This window comes from Bombus huntii, chromosome 13 (assembly GCF_024542735.1).
Source record: "Bombus huntii isolate Logan2020A chromosome 13, iyBomHunt1.1, whole genome shotgun sequence".
In the NCBI taxonomy this organism is placed as follows: domain Eukaryota; kingdom Metazoa; phylum Arthropoda; class Insecta; order Hymenoptera; family Apidae; genus Bombus; species Bombus huntii.
Window position 1 is genome coordinate 6,978,510 of NC_066250.1, and position 14,372 is coordinate 6,992,881.

Sequence of the window (14,372 nt, forward strand, 5' to 3'; positions counted from 1 at the left end):
GCCCAGTAGTTTCCATGTTACGTGACCAGACTTCGCGACCGATCAAATCGACCGTGTCGAGGATGTTGCAGGCATCCACGTCCACGGACAACAACGCGATCTCCAACCGTCGTTACTTTAATTGCTACGATGTAATTAACGGACGAGCAGTCGTTAGGCGAGGTCTCGGAGCCAAAGACGAAGCTCACGGTCTCCCCTCGTTAAGATCCTCCTCTTAAGAGCAATTATACCAGCATATTTTGTGACAGCGATGAAACGACCGCCAGTCTGGCACCGACCAACCGATGTCAATCTCTACCAGACGATTCGTCGCGAAACCATTAGAGGAGAAGGAATAGAGTTATGGTGGTGGTTGCTTAGATCCGAAAAAGGCCTTTCTTGTAACTCTCCTTGACCGTTCTTTAAGTATAATATGTAGGAGAATAAAAAGTCTTAGAGTATCTAGAGAGAGAGAGAGAAAGAGAGAGAGAATGGAAAGAAAGGATACTTAGGAAATATCATGAATTATGCGAGGGTTTTTGTCAAAATTTAGAAGACTGTGACGTATATTTGTTCTGAAGCTTTTCTTCCGCTATCTTCTCTTTTTTGGAAGTATATAGTGGATTATATAGATGAGCGAGGTTATATGTTATTACATACTGGTAAAAGTGGATTAGTTAGATTTTAGAGGATTTCGATAAGAGGACATATATTTGGAAATTTTGAATCCGATAATCTCCTCTTTGATTTAGTGAAAGTAATAGAGCAAAATATTCGATACGTTATAGACTTTGTCTAGAAGACTCAAACCACGTGGAACATAATACACTTGACCCATTCGGACTACACTTGATCGAACGTTAAACTTTATACTACCATAAGGGAATATCTGTATTCTAAAATTTTGAATCCAGTAACGTTTCCTTTGAGATTTGATAATGGTAGTAAAATAAAGCGAGCCCAGAAAATGTAAACCATCTAGAATATAATATTTGAAATATTCAATAGAGAAATTTTAAACAACTGCAAGAAGATCAAATAACATATCCAATAATATAATTTCCAATATATTCAATAATACAATTAATACAATTCCCCTCGAAATTTGATAAATGTAGAAATTTCGAACCACCATCGTATCAGTATCGTGTCTGCGTTCATCCGTCAAAATCTCGAAGCTTGTCACATTGAACAAAGAATCTCCTTGTCGACAGCGTGTTCGAAGCTGAACACGAGGAGAGGATCATCGAGAAGCGATCTCGTCTCGCGGAGAAATCCGCGATGGACGCGAAAGTCGAAGCACCAGGTGCGATTCGAGGTGCGATGAAGCTGAAAAGCTGTGAGTAGAAACGCGACTGGCGTTTGGATGGCTTGCAAACGGAAGCGGAAAAAGTCGTGGAAGAGCGCCTGAGGTGAAGTTCCACTGGCTGCACGGCCTTCGCGCCGGCCAGCATGGCGTAGCAACGCCGCGAAAATCCCACGTTAAACTTTTACCAACGGGGCAGAGTCTATTGCTAAGTTTGTTCCATTGGTTGAAAGAACGAACAGAGCAGAGGAGAAAAAGACGCAATGCGGTAGCGTGTGCTAAGCGAGAGCTTAGCGGATCAACGTCGTGCCACAGAGCCGGTTCAGAGAACGAAACTGGGCCATAACAGAGTCGAAGGGCCCGGCGAAGGTGGATAAAGCCACTCGAACAACGGCCCTGGCGACGACGGCGTTGGCTTCCGGCGATGATCGGATACAATCAACACAATTCTGGCTACAACAAGCTATTTACGCAGGTACACTACCGACAATCGTCCTTTCAAGTCTCTTTTCATTGTGTCTTACTATGGTCATAAAAGAAAATTTGGTAGAGATTAGTTGACACTCATTGGGAATTTTATGTAGATACTTTAGAAGATCCTTTCGCCATCTCTTTTACTCTTCTTTTATATTTTCTTTTTCCATTCTTCATTGATATTTTCCAAACTTTCCTTTTTTCAATTGTCAGTTTTTGTGATTGTTAATTTTAATATTCTTCCATTATTCAGTTAATTTTCAACTAGATATCATTTGTTTCCATACGGTTTTAAACATGAGAATGAAAGAAATTCATATTAATAATTGACGATCACATGGTAAAACATATGACAATTTGGATGATTTTATGTAACTTTTATTTAACGTCTCAAAGGAATACAAAGTAATTGAGTAAATGATATATGAATTTTTTGAAAATAGATGATATTTTGTAAGAAAGGAATAGTATCAGTTCTTCGTATAACTAATGTTATTAATATTTGTTAAATATTCAAGATCATAAAAGAGACGTATAATTAATCTAAAAATCAAACGAAAAGTTTAGTGCAGAATTGATTGACGATATATTGAATTTCTATAAAACAAGGAAATTGTCACTCATCGTATTCATTTCACTTATGGTATTCAACTATTATATCCATATTGAAACTTGTAGCAATTAACTGAATTAAATTGAAGCTTCCGCGAACATCATTATTTATATTCTCTCAATTTAATTAAGGTGATCGTTCTCGTTTATATTCCGAAGAAAAACGATCTCGTTTTAGCTTTCACCTTAATGTTATTTTTTTTGTAATACACGACACAGGCACACAGGTAAGGTTATAAGAAGATAATACTTGTAACGCGTACGGCGTACACGTTTCATAAAGGGTGTCAATGAATCGGCCTCCTTACACAAAGTAAATTAGTTGCAAGGGAGCAGCGTGGAGCCTGCGAAGCGTCTTCATACATTTTCTCGATTTTATAAAGGATTTTCCGTGGCGTGCGATGCGTCATACAAGTTTTACATTAATCAGCCTGGCGTGAAATAAAACCGGCCAGGCGTGCTATCGTTGCACAGCCTCGATCCTTTACGTTGCAATCTAAATCGATCTGGTTTACATTTTGAGCGTGAAACCGAGCGTTTCCAGTATGCTCTGTTGCTCCTGCAGCCGCTGTTTTCGTCCTATTCACAGACTTCTTTTTATCCTCCTTTTATCCGCGTCGAGTTTTTAGTACTTTGTTTGCGTTACCTCGCCATTCTTCTACACTTAACGTTTACTTCATTTCCATCTTCCATCGTTTACCACTTTGGTCTCCTTCAAATTCAATTGAGGTAACTCGACTTGAAGTTTGTGTACACACGAGTCAAGTTATTTGACGCGAAGACATTTAAGTTCGAGTAATCTGATTTTGAGTGGATATTTAACCCAGATCTGCCCGTCATACGCTCAGAAGGATGATTTAAGGTACCCAAACTTAATTTCTCATCTTTTTGGAGCGTTCATAATGGCCAATATCCTTTTAGAAGGACAATGGTCTGAAAATTAATCAACAGATTTAATTTATAATTTACTACTATCGTTTATAACGCTGAATGTACTTTTAGAAAGACAGTAATCAAAAACTTACTCAGCAGACTTAATGCAGAACTTAAATGGAGCAGACATGGCCTTATTTTGAAAAATACCGCTACAAGCTCAGATACATTTAAGTTAAATGAAAATGGATGTCTGAATGGCATATATTTACAGTCAACTTAGTTTAGAGAGGCAAGAAGGTAATAGGAAGTAACATTACATTACCTAGTAGCTGTTGCTCTTTTCACGACAAGAAATAGCTGAGAACTCGACAAGACGTTTTAAGACGAGTAAAATAACAGATTCACGTTAGTACAGTGGTCTGAAGCTACTTGAAGTCAACTGACTCAGTTAACAAGAAACATAGAAACTTGAAAGTATATTTCAAGATATTTTCATATCCATCCCCTATCTTCTTCCATAAATTCCTATCATCTTAATTTAATCTTCCAATATAGAAATTCGTATTACCCAATGACACAAAAATGCTCTGGCTAAAAATTCGTCACACGCGATTGTTCGAGAGCATTCCAGTCCTCGTGATCCCCCGGAGGGTCGAAAAAGGTCGTGGTGGCACGCATAGACGAGTTTACACAGTCACGCACGGGGAACAGGTAGAGAGACGATTAAGTAAAGGCCGTTGGCATGGTTACAAGCCCCGACCGAATGAACTCATCGTCCCGATAGAAAGAGCGAAAGAGAACGACAGAAAAAAGATCCCATTTAAGGGTGAGGAAGGCTGAGGGAAAGTAGGAGGGAATCATTTTGTAAATGAATTCGACTTTCATCCGTCTAATACTATATAACGAAATTCGAAATTGCCTCCGAATGCACCATGCTGAAATGCAAATCGAACGTTCGCCCGAGTGATGCGACACACGCTGGGCACCCTTTGCATTTAATTAAGTATCTAATTACAGGACAGGTAAAAGCTTTGACTTTGAAAGGTGGATCAATACGTCAATGTCGTCTTCGGTTTGGAATCGATAAAATTGTTAGAAATTGCGTCTTCTCGCTTCGATGAATTTCCAGGTCTCTTCATGCTCGAGAACGTTCGACATCGATACGTCTTCCATCACGTTCGACGCAATCGATCCAATTAATTCGTCGTACGGGCAATTAATTGACCGTCCAACATCCCTTTTTGTCACATTGTCGCCAACATGGTTGCGTTACGAGCTGTTCCTGAAACGTTTGGCAGGATGTTCCGCGAGTTGACGCAACCAATTGCGCAGCGTGCGTTAACGTATAGATAGAATCCTAACTTTCGTCGCGGATAATTTCCGGTGTTGTTTGCCCAATTGCCACGCGATTATTCTAGAAATCACACGGAACTAATCGTGAAGTATATGTAACACTTTCGTAACGCGTACTTTTGGCATTGTGTTGCACTGACACTTATAAATTTAACTAAGATGTTATTATATTATCATAGGGAGTTAAAAGATACAGTGCGGGGAAGAAACATCACGATTTTACAAAATGGAATTATAACTGACATTGAAGAGCAATGCATAAATATAATGTACATCCCAGAATAGAGCGTGATAAACAATGCATAGTATGAAATATAGCGATACTCGTATACATTAGCATACATTCAAATCTTTTTTACATACCATTGTATGTTAGACAGTCTACTGACCACTGTCTCGTTTTATTTAATTCCTTTCATAATCTAGAAATAAAAAAAATTCGTGATAAACACGTACCTAATGAATATACGCTTGTCCGACCAGGTACGGTCCGCTCTACTTAGTCGCGTATTATCCACTTATTTGTACAAACGTTGAATTTTTTCAAGTCGAACGTATATAATTGCGTTTTGTTACGTTCCTATGACAGAAGTACGAGCAATTTATGAAATACGACAGTAAATTGGAGACTAGATATCAAAACAAATATGAAATGAGAAATTGTGCAAAACAAGAATTTCGTCGTTTATACCGATTCAAGTAACAAGCCGTTGCAAACTAGCACGTTAAAATATTTGCAAAGAACGAGAATTTGGGGTCTGCAAAGACGGCTACGGTTGTTTCAGAACCGACGAAACTTCTCTTTTTAAGCTAATGGTCCCCGACTCTCAAAGCCCTTGAGAACTTCTCCAAGGCTTCCGTGGGCAAAACATCGGGCTCCCTGTAGTTCTTGGAACACGAACTTCGCGAAAAATCTTGCCAGAGTCGTGACGCAGTAGTTACCAGTGTTTGACAAATTCCGTGAAACAAGAACTGACAAAATACCATAATAACTGGTAGCGTAAAAGTCTCCCATTTTCCAAATTCTATTCGTTCAAACTTTTATTTTACCAACCGCGCATTTTACTACTATTCGTCAAAGCAACATATTGAACGTATAAAATAAACAAAACAAGGAAACTCGCTTTCTGGAATCTTTGTGAACCCTGACAGAAAATAGAGTATATTAAAATTATCAAAAAACGACCAACGTTATTAATACGTTTTACATTACCGTTTGTAAAAATAATAACATATTGTATATATATAGAAATAAAACGAGAAAATTCACTTTTTGGAATCTGCGAACTCTGAGAAAAAACGAAGTATATTATTATCACAAAATCAGGGAAGAGTCGTTACTGTACTCGGTTCGAAACTATTCGATAACGATCCGAAAGTAATAATGGATTTCGCTTGGAGGCGCGATTTAAACAAGTTTATTTTGTATTTCAGGGCTCGGCAGACTCGAACTACTCACAGCCGAGCTCGGATCTCTCGCTGGACGAGGAGAAAGAGAGCTTGCGTCGTGAGAAGGAGAGGCAGGCCCTCAATCAACTTGAAAAAGCCAGGGTGAGTCATTGATCTTTCGCATGTTCCAGTTTCACCTCTCCTTCCTCCACCCCCGTTTGGCTTGTTTTTCCACCGGTCTTTCGTAAATCGTTTGGTATCGATCGACTACTTCCGAATAGCGTCATTGCCTCTGACGCCGCCTTCACGTTCAAGTCTCTAAGTTGTCCGCCGAGGAATGAGGAGCGTGTCAATGAATAAGCGCGCCAGACCAATGAGATTTCGCACGCGGAGACCGCTTGGCGAAACCAATTAAGCGACTCGTGATCCTTTGTTTTCGACGATAGATGCAAATGCAATATATCGCGTTGCCAGCCGTGATACTATTGCCTTTAATTGTACCTTCCTTTCTAATAGTCGGCGCAACGCGTTCGAACTCGGTGAATTGGTAATTATCGGATCGGTTGTCTAGATGTTTCCGTCACACTCCTCTCTTCTTCCCTGTGTACGTACAGGATCGCCTAATGGTGTTCAACTTTGTATCAACGAGCTTTTGAATAGTGCAGAGTATGGAGAATGGAGCACACTTGTGATCCACCGAATTTTAAAATCTCTTTTGGTTTGCGAATTAAAAAATTTCTGACCATTTAAATCCTCGAATCTTCGAATCTTCGAGCTTATATATTTACGAACATTCGAATGTAACTTAATCCTACGTTCCAACGATAAATTTCCTGGTACGAGCATGAAGTTTCGCAGAATTAGGGCGAGTATTTAGACCAAGTAATAACAGAGCGGGTCATGTCTGAATTATGAAAACTCTTTTGTTGGCCAGCATACACGGCCCATCAGTCGAATCACCTTCGGCTGAACAATAAATGAATATTGATTAAATAGCCGCGACCTTCGAGTGGTAGAACGACGTAACAAATGCGGACAGCACCCTATCACTGTATTACGCTTTTATTCTTTGCCGATGTGTCACATGATACATTGACAATGTACCGATCATCCGTGATCTCATCGGCATTTACTTTATGCTTAAATTATTGTTGCACGAGTATCGTTGCGATATAATGGATTACGCTACACGACCCAATAAAAAAGTCGATATCGTAAACAATAAAACTAGCTTATTTATCGAAATATTACCGCTGATATTCCTTCGAGAAAAATTTTCTAACGAGAATCTGGCTCTTAAGCGCTCTTTAACATCTTGACAATCGCGCGAATATTATATTAGGTTGTCCGAAAAGTTGTGATCTTTATTTTGATAAGATAAAATGAGTCATACGTAATTCGATAAAATAATATAAAACGGAAAATGTTGTGCATCCATTATTTCCTTATAAAACGAAAGAAACTTTTCGGACGACCTAATATGTATATTTTAGATTCTCATCGTTAGAAATTTATTAGTCCACGAGATTTATCCTTTTTTAATCATTATAAAAAATTTAGTAAAGAACGTGATCATCAATAACCACCATGTGGTAGCCAACATGTTAACGTATAACTTGTAATTAATGTTAAATTATATAGAGTGGCTTTAATAGAAAGTTTTTGTAAATTATACAGACGAAAGCGGTAGCGTTTGCAGTACGGACCAATGTGAGCTATGATGGATCTGTCGACGATGATTCGCCTGTCCATGGCTCGGCTATCAGCTTCGAGGTCCGCGACTTCCTGCACATCAAGGTACGTTCTTTATCTTTTGTGTGTTTTCTTAACGATCTAAAGTAATCGATCGTCCACGAAACTCTTCAGGAGAAGTACGACAACAATTGGTGGATAGGTAGGCTGGTGAAAGAGAACGCGGACGTCGGCTTCATCCCGTCCCCGGTGAAATTAGAGGCCCTGAGGCAGCAGGCGAGCGCTGCACGTGGTACAAAGGGTCTCTATTCGGCACGTGGAGGGTCTTCAGGGAACCTTGGCGAGAGTGGTATGCCCTCACGTGGTTCCACACCACCTACACCAGGTATCCTAGCACGTCCTTCTTTCTTTCCGCCCCGAAAACCACGGTGTACCGACCAGTTCGGCAATTCTCGACCGATCGATGTCTCGACAATGAAAACACAGACCGGAGAGAGGGAGATCGTCGGCTCGTCGTACAAAAAATACAAACTGAAATAAGAGAGACAGAAAAGATATACGAGAGAGAAAGAAAACACGAAAGAACACTAAAAATCAGAAAGAATCCTAAGTTGGCCCTAAGTATATGTACATATACAAACACTATAGTAGCTTTTGTTTCTTTCCACACCGCATATGTCGTGGGCTTCTTTCTTTACCTTCTCACCATTCTTCTTTGCCCGTTTTTATTTTAGTTAAGAGAGTGAATCCTCGACTAGCGATGATCGAGTTCTGCGAGTTAGATCATAGGAAATTCAGCTAACGTTGCGTTGGTCATTGGAAATATTTCTGCATGTACTTTGACCGCCTTCTTAACTCTAGAACTACCGATCATTTACTTTAACCTATTCGAAACCGGTGACGCACTGGACATGCCAGTATTTATTTGATGTAAAATCAAATGCTGACGCATCCTATGCGTCGTATGAAGGTATTTGTGTTATCGTTATTAGTCACTAGAAGTAAAATCGTGTATTGCAGAGAGTATTACATAAGATTAAGAAATGACGTTGGTTTCGAGATAAAGATATGTAATCCTCGAACAGGATCATAGAAATTTCGAAATGTCAATCCTTGAAAATTTCCTGTGAGAAAATGTACTTTTCTCTCGAATGGGTTAACGTATACTAAAATGTACATAGATGATTATAATCAAAGTGATATAATGAAAATAATCACGTTCCTCTCTGAATAAAATCCAAGATCAATTTTTCCAAAGTTTCTGCATGTTTTTAATAATTTTAAACTGAAAAAGATCCATACTTGTAACAAGTTTAATAATTCTACTGTTAAACGTTTCGTCTAAACACTGATCCTACGGATCGAGAATTTCTCCTTCTCATATTGTAAAAAAGATACTAATTCGAGATTTTTCATCAATGACCCACGCACGAGTACGATCACACGCTTGATATTAGTATCCACGTTCACCCGCCTCATAGTTCAGACTCGACGATACGATCAATCGATCCTGTTCGCCGACAGCCACTCTATTCACGATCACGCACAGACCCAGTCAATTTACGTCATATTTAGTATTCTATGCTGTAAATGAACTTTTCAGTAGTTGCTTCCACGATCTCTCCAGACAATCATATTCGACAGCATCGAATTTATTTAGTACCCTAGGTTTCTTAGTCTGCATTCGATCGCTTCTCACTCTAGTTTTCCTTTGAGAGAAAGAGGGACATCCGTCGATGCACGATGCATAGGAAGGATCGATTTCCACGATTAATTCGATCCAATTTCTTTTCTTGACAGGTGACGACAGCGACAGCGTCCGCGGCGGTAAGGCAACGTTGACCACGCCACCGGCTAAGGAGAAACGGAAAAACTTCTTCAAGAAGCCGGTAAACGATTTCGACGAATCGCAGTGTCTATGACTATTCCGATCCTTTTTGTGTCCACTCGTCTAACGTCATGCCTGATTCTACTTTGGGTCTCTAGTCTTGTAGTCGACAGCTCGAGAAAGTATATATTTCTAGTCAAAAGTCTCGTCCACGTTTGCATGAACCTGAGATGATCCTATAAACATTTAGAAGGAATCCTGTAAACGTACAGCGCTGTTTATGAGTACTAGGACACTTAAGTAAATCTGAAAAATCATTAGGAAATTACCAAAAACATTAAGAAACGCTGTCTTATTTGAAACAAAGATATAATATTATAACGATATAATAATATAATGTTACAATAATAATTTCATCAAATTTTTAGCTTTTGAAGTTTTCCATCTAATTTGCCTCAAAATAAAAAAAAACTACATGAATCAACTCATATTTATTATAATTTATTATGTTGCTTATATAACTCTTCCAAATTTAACAACTTTTATCTATATATATTGGTTGATATCTTTGCAGAAATACAAAATTCAAATCGAGTATTCCTTGATTACTTAAATTAATTATTACGTTTTTACGTGAAACCAGCAGGTGTCAAAATACTTATAATCAGAAATATAGCCTTATATTTCAATGAAATATTTTTCAGCAAATCCTATATTTCACGTCCATAGTACAACATTTTTGTAGTCGCATGAACATGAAATTTTATATTACGTAGATCTAATTAATTGTAATAAATACAATGTGTACGAATACTTCGTACAGCCATTGTGCAAAAAGGATTCTATAGACGCCGAAGAAGGCGTAAAACTTTATAGACGTTCAAAAAGGATCCCATAGATATTCACGGAGTATCTCATCAACTCTTACGGACGAAGATAAGCTCTATGGGATATTAGATAGGTCCAATCAAAATTTTTCGTCGGTTTGGCAAAGATTCGCGTTCGATAAAACCGGTGACGTGGACGAGGCTTACGTGTCTAAATTTATCTGTCGGTGCTAGAAAATATCGTGGGCCACGCGAGGACTAGCAGATTTATTTCTGTGAGTATGCGATTGTGTGTATGATACTGGGATACCTGCTGTCTCTGTGCATCGTGTATATCTGTCGAATCAAAGAAGAAGAAGAAAGTAAGGAAGGACAGAGGACGCGCATCGAGCTTTCAGACTCGTAACTCTCCAAACCGAGAGTTTATCCGATAATTCCCACTTTCAATTTCCGCCAATTTATTACGCCAACAAGAAGCAATTATTCTAAAGTCTAAGTCCATTATTTCTCGGCTGACTGCTCTGCGAACTGTGTCAAATGTTCCTTTTCCTGTACTCTTTCCTTTTTTAACCACACATATACAATACGTCAGTGTGTCGATGTGAGTAGCAATTTCTAGCATCGATCGATAATCAAGTAACAATTATTCGATCTTAGCGGACCATTTTACCATGACGAGGACGATCTCGTCGAAGATGCCCTGACCTTGATGAAACCACGTGGTCCGTTTGCTGAAAATGGTTCGCCGAAAACACGGTAGAATGATGGCTTCTAACGAGAACAGATTTAGTGCGTAGGAGATCGTTGATAGCTTAGGTTGATCAGTAGTTTACAAAAAAAAAAAAAAAAAAAAAATGAAAAGAAAGAAAACAGACTCTGCTTGGCCAAAGTGCCTTTGGAATGCTGAAGAAAGATGGTCGATGAGATGGCGATATTACCGTGAGAAGGACTTTGGCCGCGCAGGAGGGTAGGTCGTATACTGTCTCCAGTCGACGTGGCCATTAACTGTTTTCAATGTTTTCAATGTTGCATTCCGTGCGCACGAAGTCCTACGTAAGTGAGAGACTATCTTGGGGCAGATCCTGGCGTGTAGGACATCCTCTTAGTCGGTCTAGACTCATTCGTTTGTCTCGCTTTCAGGAAACAACCACGCCGTACGACGTTGTACCATCTATGAGGCCTGTCGTCCTGGTCGGTCCATCGTTGAAAGGTTATCAGGTGACGGACATGATGCAAAAGGCGTTGTTTGATTATTTGAAACATCGGTTCCGAGGCAGGTACGCGAAGCTTTCTTTAAAGTTGAAGCTCTTAGTCGAAGAGCAATTATTTTTATAAGAGCAATTATTGAACATCTATTTGCATATTTTCCGTAACATTTATGTACATGTGCATGCTGAATTCGAATCTGCAAATAGACTTCTTCCATCACTCATACTTTTTCTGTGATTGCTCTTTTCATTACTATTACTAAAAATTATTGAATTCGTAGCAAGTTATTTTACTAATAACGGTACGCTATACGTAAGATGAATTTAAATTAATTTATACTTGGCACATTCCTTAAGAATAAAATTCAAATATTGAAGAAATTTATTACATAGTTAATAGCTAGTCTTTGTGAGGTTTATATAATATCTTATCATACAATATGACAACAAAATAAAAATATTTTGTGAGCCAATGTTATTTGAATAATTATGTTTATATAATACTTTATCATGTTATACGACAAGAAACGAAGGATGTTTTGTAAATTGATATTATTCGAATATTATTCTATTTGCACGAGGAAGTATTCCATTCTTCGCACATCTGGCTAAATATTTGTTTCTACGATTTCAGAATAATTATCACTAGGGTAATGGCAGACATTTCACTGGCAAAGAGATCGTTGCTGAACAATCCATCAAAACGAGCGATCATGGAACGATCCACGAGCAGGAGCAGTTGTTTGGCGGAGGTTCAAGCTGAGATCGAGAGGATTTTTGAGCTTGCCAGAACCCTTCAGGTACTTTATCAACCATTTGATCCTCTCGTTTCTAAACATTGTCCACTTACCATTATTAATTTCTAGTTGGTAGTTTTGGACTGCGATACCATCAATCATCCGTCGCAGTTAGCTAAGACCAGCCTGGCGCCAACGATCGTCTACCTGAAGATTTCGTCACCTAAAGTGCTCCAAAGGTTGATCAAGTCGCGTGGAAAGTCGCAGATCAGACATCTGAACGTACAAATGGTGGCTGCTGAGAAATTGGCTCAGTGTCCTACAGAGATGTTCGACGTGATCTTGGATGAGAATCAGCTGGAGGAAGCTTGCGAACACGTAGCTGAGTACCTGGAAGCTTACTGGAGGGCCACGCATCCTCAAGTGATCGCTACAGTGCCACGTCCGATCCCTGCACCGGATGCACCGGTCGACGCGTTAACACCTCGCGTCACATCAGGTATCATATTCATTGTGACGCGTCGATTATGGTCGCATATTATCATCGAGGATCTCGTAGCAGAATGTTACCAAGTACAAATATTCTACGTGAGTTTCATTATCGCGGAGAATGGCCTGGTTAGGATTGTACACCTTCATAGACGAGTAGAGTATTTGTATTTCAAAGGTATTTTAAAATTGGGTCGTTTAATTGCTGGTAAAAAGAGGAATTTTGTGTATTTCGTGATTTGATTTCGATAGACTCAGACTGGAAATCTAGACAACGACATCGAATCATATATCAGTCAATTACTTACCACAGAGAATTATTTAAGCTCGGTGATCGCGACATATCATCATCATTATTCTCGTCCACGACTGTCAATCCTTTTCACACAGTCTCAATGCGATCCTCACCTCTCAGTCATGGCTGGTTGGGTCGAGGTTTCTAGCTCACTTGAAACTCTAACGAGCCCCAATTCCGTCAACTAACACTCGACACTTTCTTCTTGCCTCTTCAGGTGCCCATCATGAGAGTTACTACGGCCACGAGCCAAGAGGTAACCCAACCTTTTTCTCGAGCGCAAAATTGTACACACGTCCCTTTTTCTTTCTTTTCTCTTTCTACGAGTCCAACGTCGCGCACCCTGTGTTCCGTTACTTGCTTGAAGATGTAGAAAAATAGAGAGAAGAAAATAGATAAAAGGTTCAGCTGATAGAATAAATCGGAGAGAAACGATTATATTCGTTCTGGTATTTTTCAACGCGCGAACAAACACCGTCGTTCGTTTTTCCTCTTTTGTTCCATTTTTTTTTTCTTTTTTGTTATCGAGAGTTGGATTCTCGAGAAAGAGCAATGGCGACATTCGAAGCTAGTAATGAAACACATCTGTAGTTGTATCATTAGCTGCACGTAGCCGTTGCATGGATTCGTGTTAGAACGTAGAGTTACTCTTTATTGGAAAGACTGCTAGTCGCTGGTTGCAGACCTATACTCAGCCTTGTAAATTATTACGATATATCGTTCGATGTACGCTGCACGTCCTTCTTCTTCGTGTGCACGCTATAGCGTCTGAATGACGCGCGAGAAGTTATATCTCTCATTTTCGTTGTATATACCCTGCTCTCGTTGTTTCTTCTATTTAAATCAGCGCTGTTCGAAATAAACTCGGAAATTCCAAGAATCTTATTTAACCTTCTTTTTCTTTTCCTCTTATAAAAATTTTAATATCACGTTCTATAAAAAAGAAAGAAAAAAAAAAAGAAAGGAAGAAAGGAGATTCCACCAACGCGAACAACGCTGGTTTAAACTATACCTACAAACTTATTATTTTAACTTGCGCGTTTTCCGCATGATTTGGCAGATTAAAAATAAACTAGCAGTCTTTGAACTATCAAGAAAAATACACGTATCACGGTGAAAGATATTCGTACAGAAAGCACGACACCTTTATATTGAATTTCTTTTCAGCGACGATATATGGATCGGCAAACATGTATCAACCTCTGCAAGACAATGGCGCGTTCGTTCTCGTTAGTTTCAATCACGTTTTCATATTGTTTTTCTTTGCTCATATCCACTTCCTTTCTGCGCTCCACCAGAAAGACACG

General features: G+C 39.1%; 1 protein-coding gene across 3 annotated transcripts in view; it reads left to right on the forward strand.

Annotated features, from left to right (window-relative positions):
- Nucleotides 1-14,372, forward strand: part of LOC126872322 (voltage-dependent L-type calcium channel subunit beta-2) — a 29,713-nt gene that overhangs the window by 6,959 nt on the left and 8,382 nt on the right. The window contains exons 2-10 of one of the 3 annotated variants that reach the window (XM_050632139.1): nt 1,194-1,760; nt 6,035-6,151; nt 7,667-7,786; nt 7,856-8,066; nt 9,482-9,570; nt 11,477-11,613; nt 12,179-12,344; nt 12,411-12,780; nt 13,283-13,321. In XM_050632139.1, coding sequence (XP_050488096.1) covers nt 1,710-1,760; nt 6,035-6,151; nt 7,667-7,786; nt 7,856-8,066; nt 9,482-9,570; nt 11,477-11,613; nt 12,179-12,344; nt 12,411-12,780; nt 13,283-13,321 — 1,300 coding nt within the window. In that variant the 5' untranslated portion in view covers nt 1,194-1,709. The remainder of the gene's footprint in view (nt 1-1,193; nt 1,761-6,034; nt 6,152-7,666; nt 7,787-7,855; nt 8,067-9,481; nt 9,571-11,476; nt 11,614-12,178; nt 12,345-12,410; nt 12,781-13,282; nt 13,322-14,372) is intronic. The other 2 variants (XM_050632140.1, XM_050632138.1) reach the window with 2 other exon arrangements.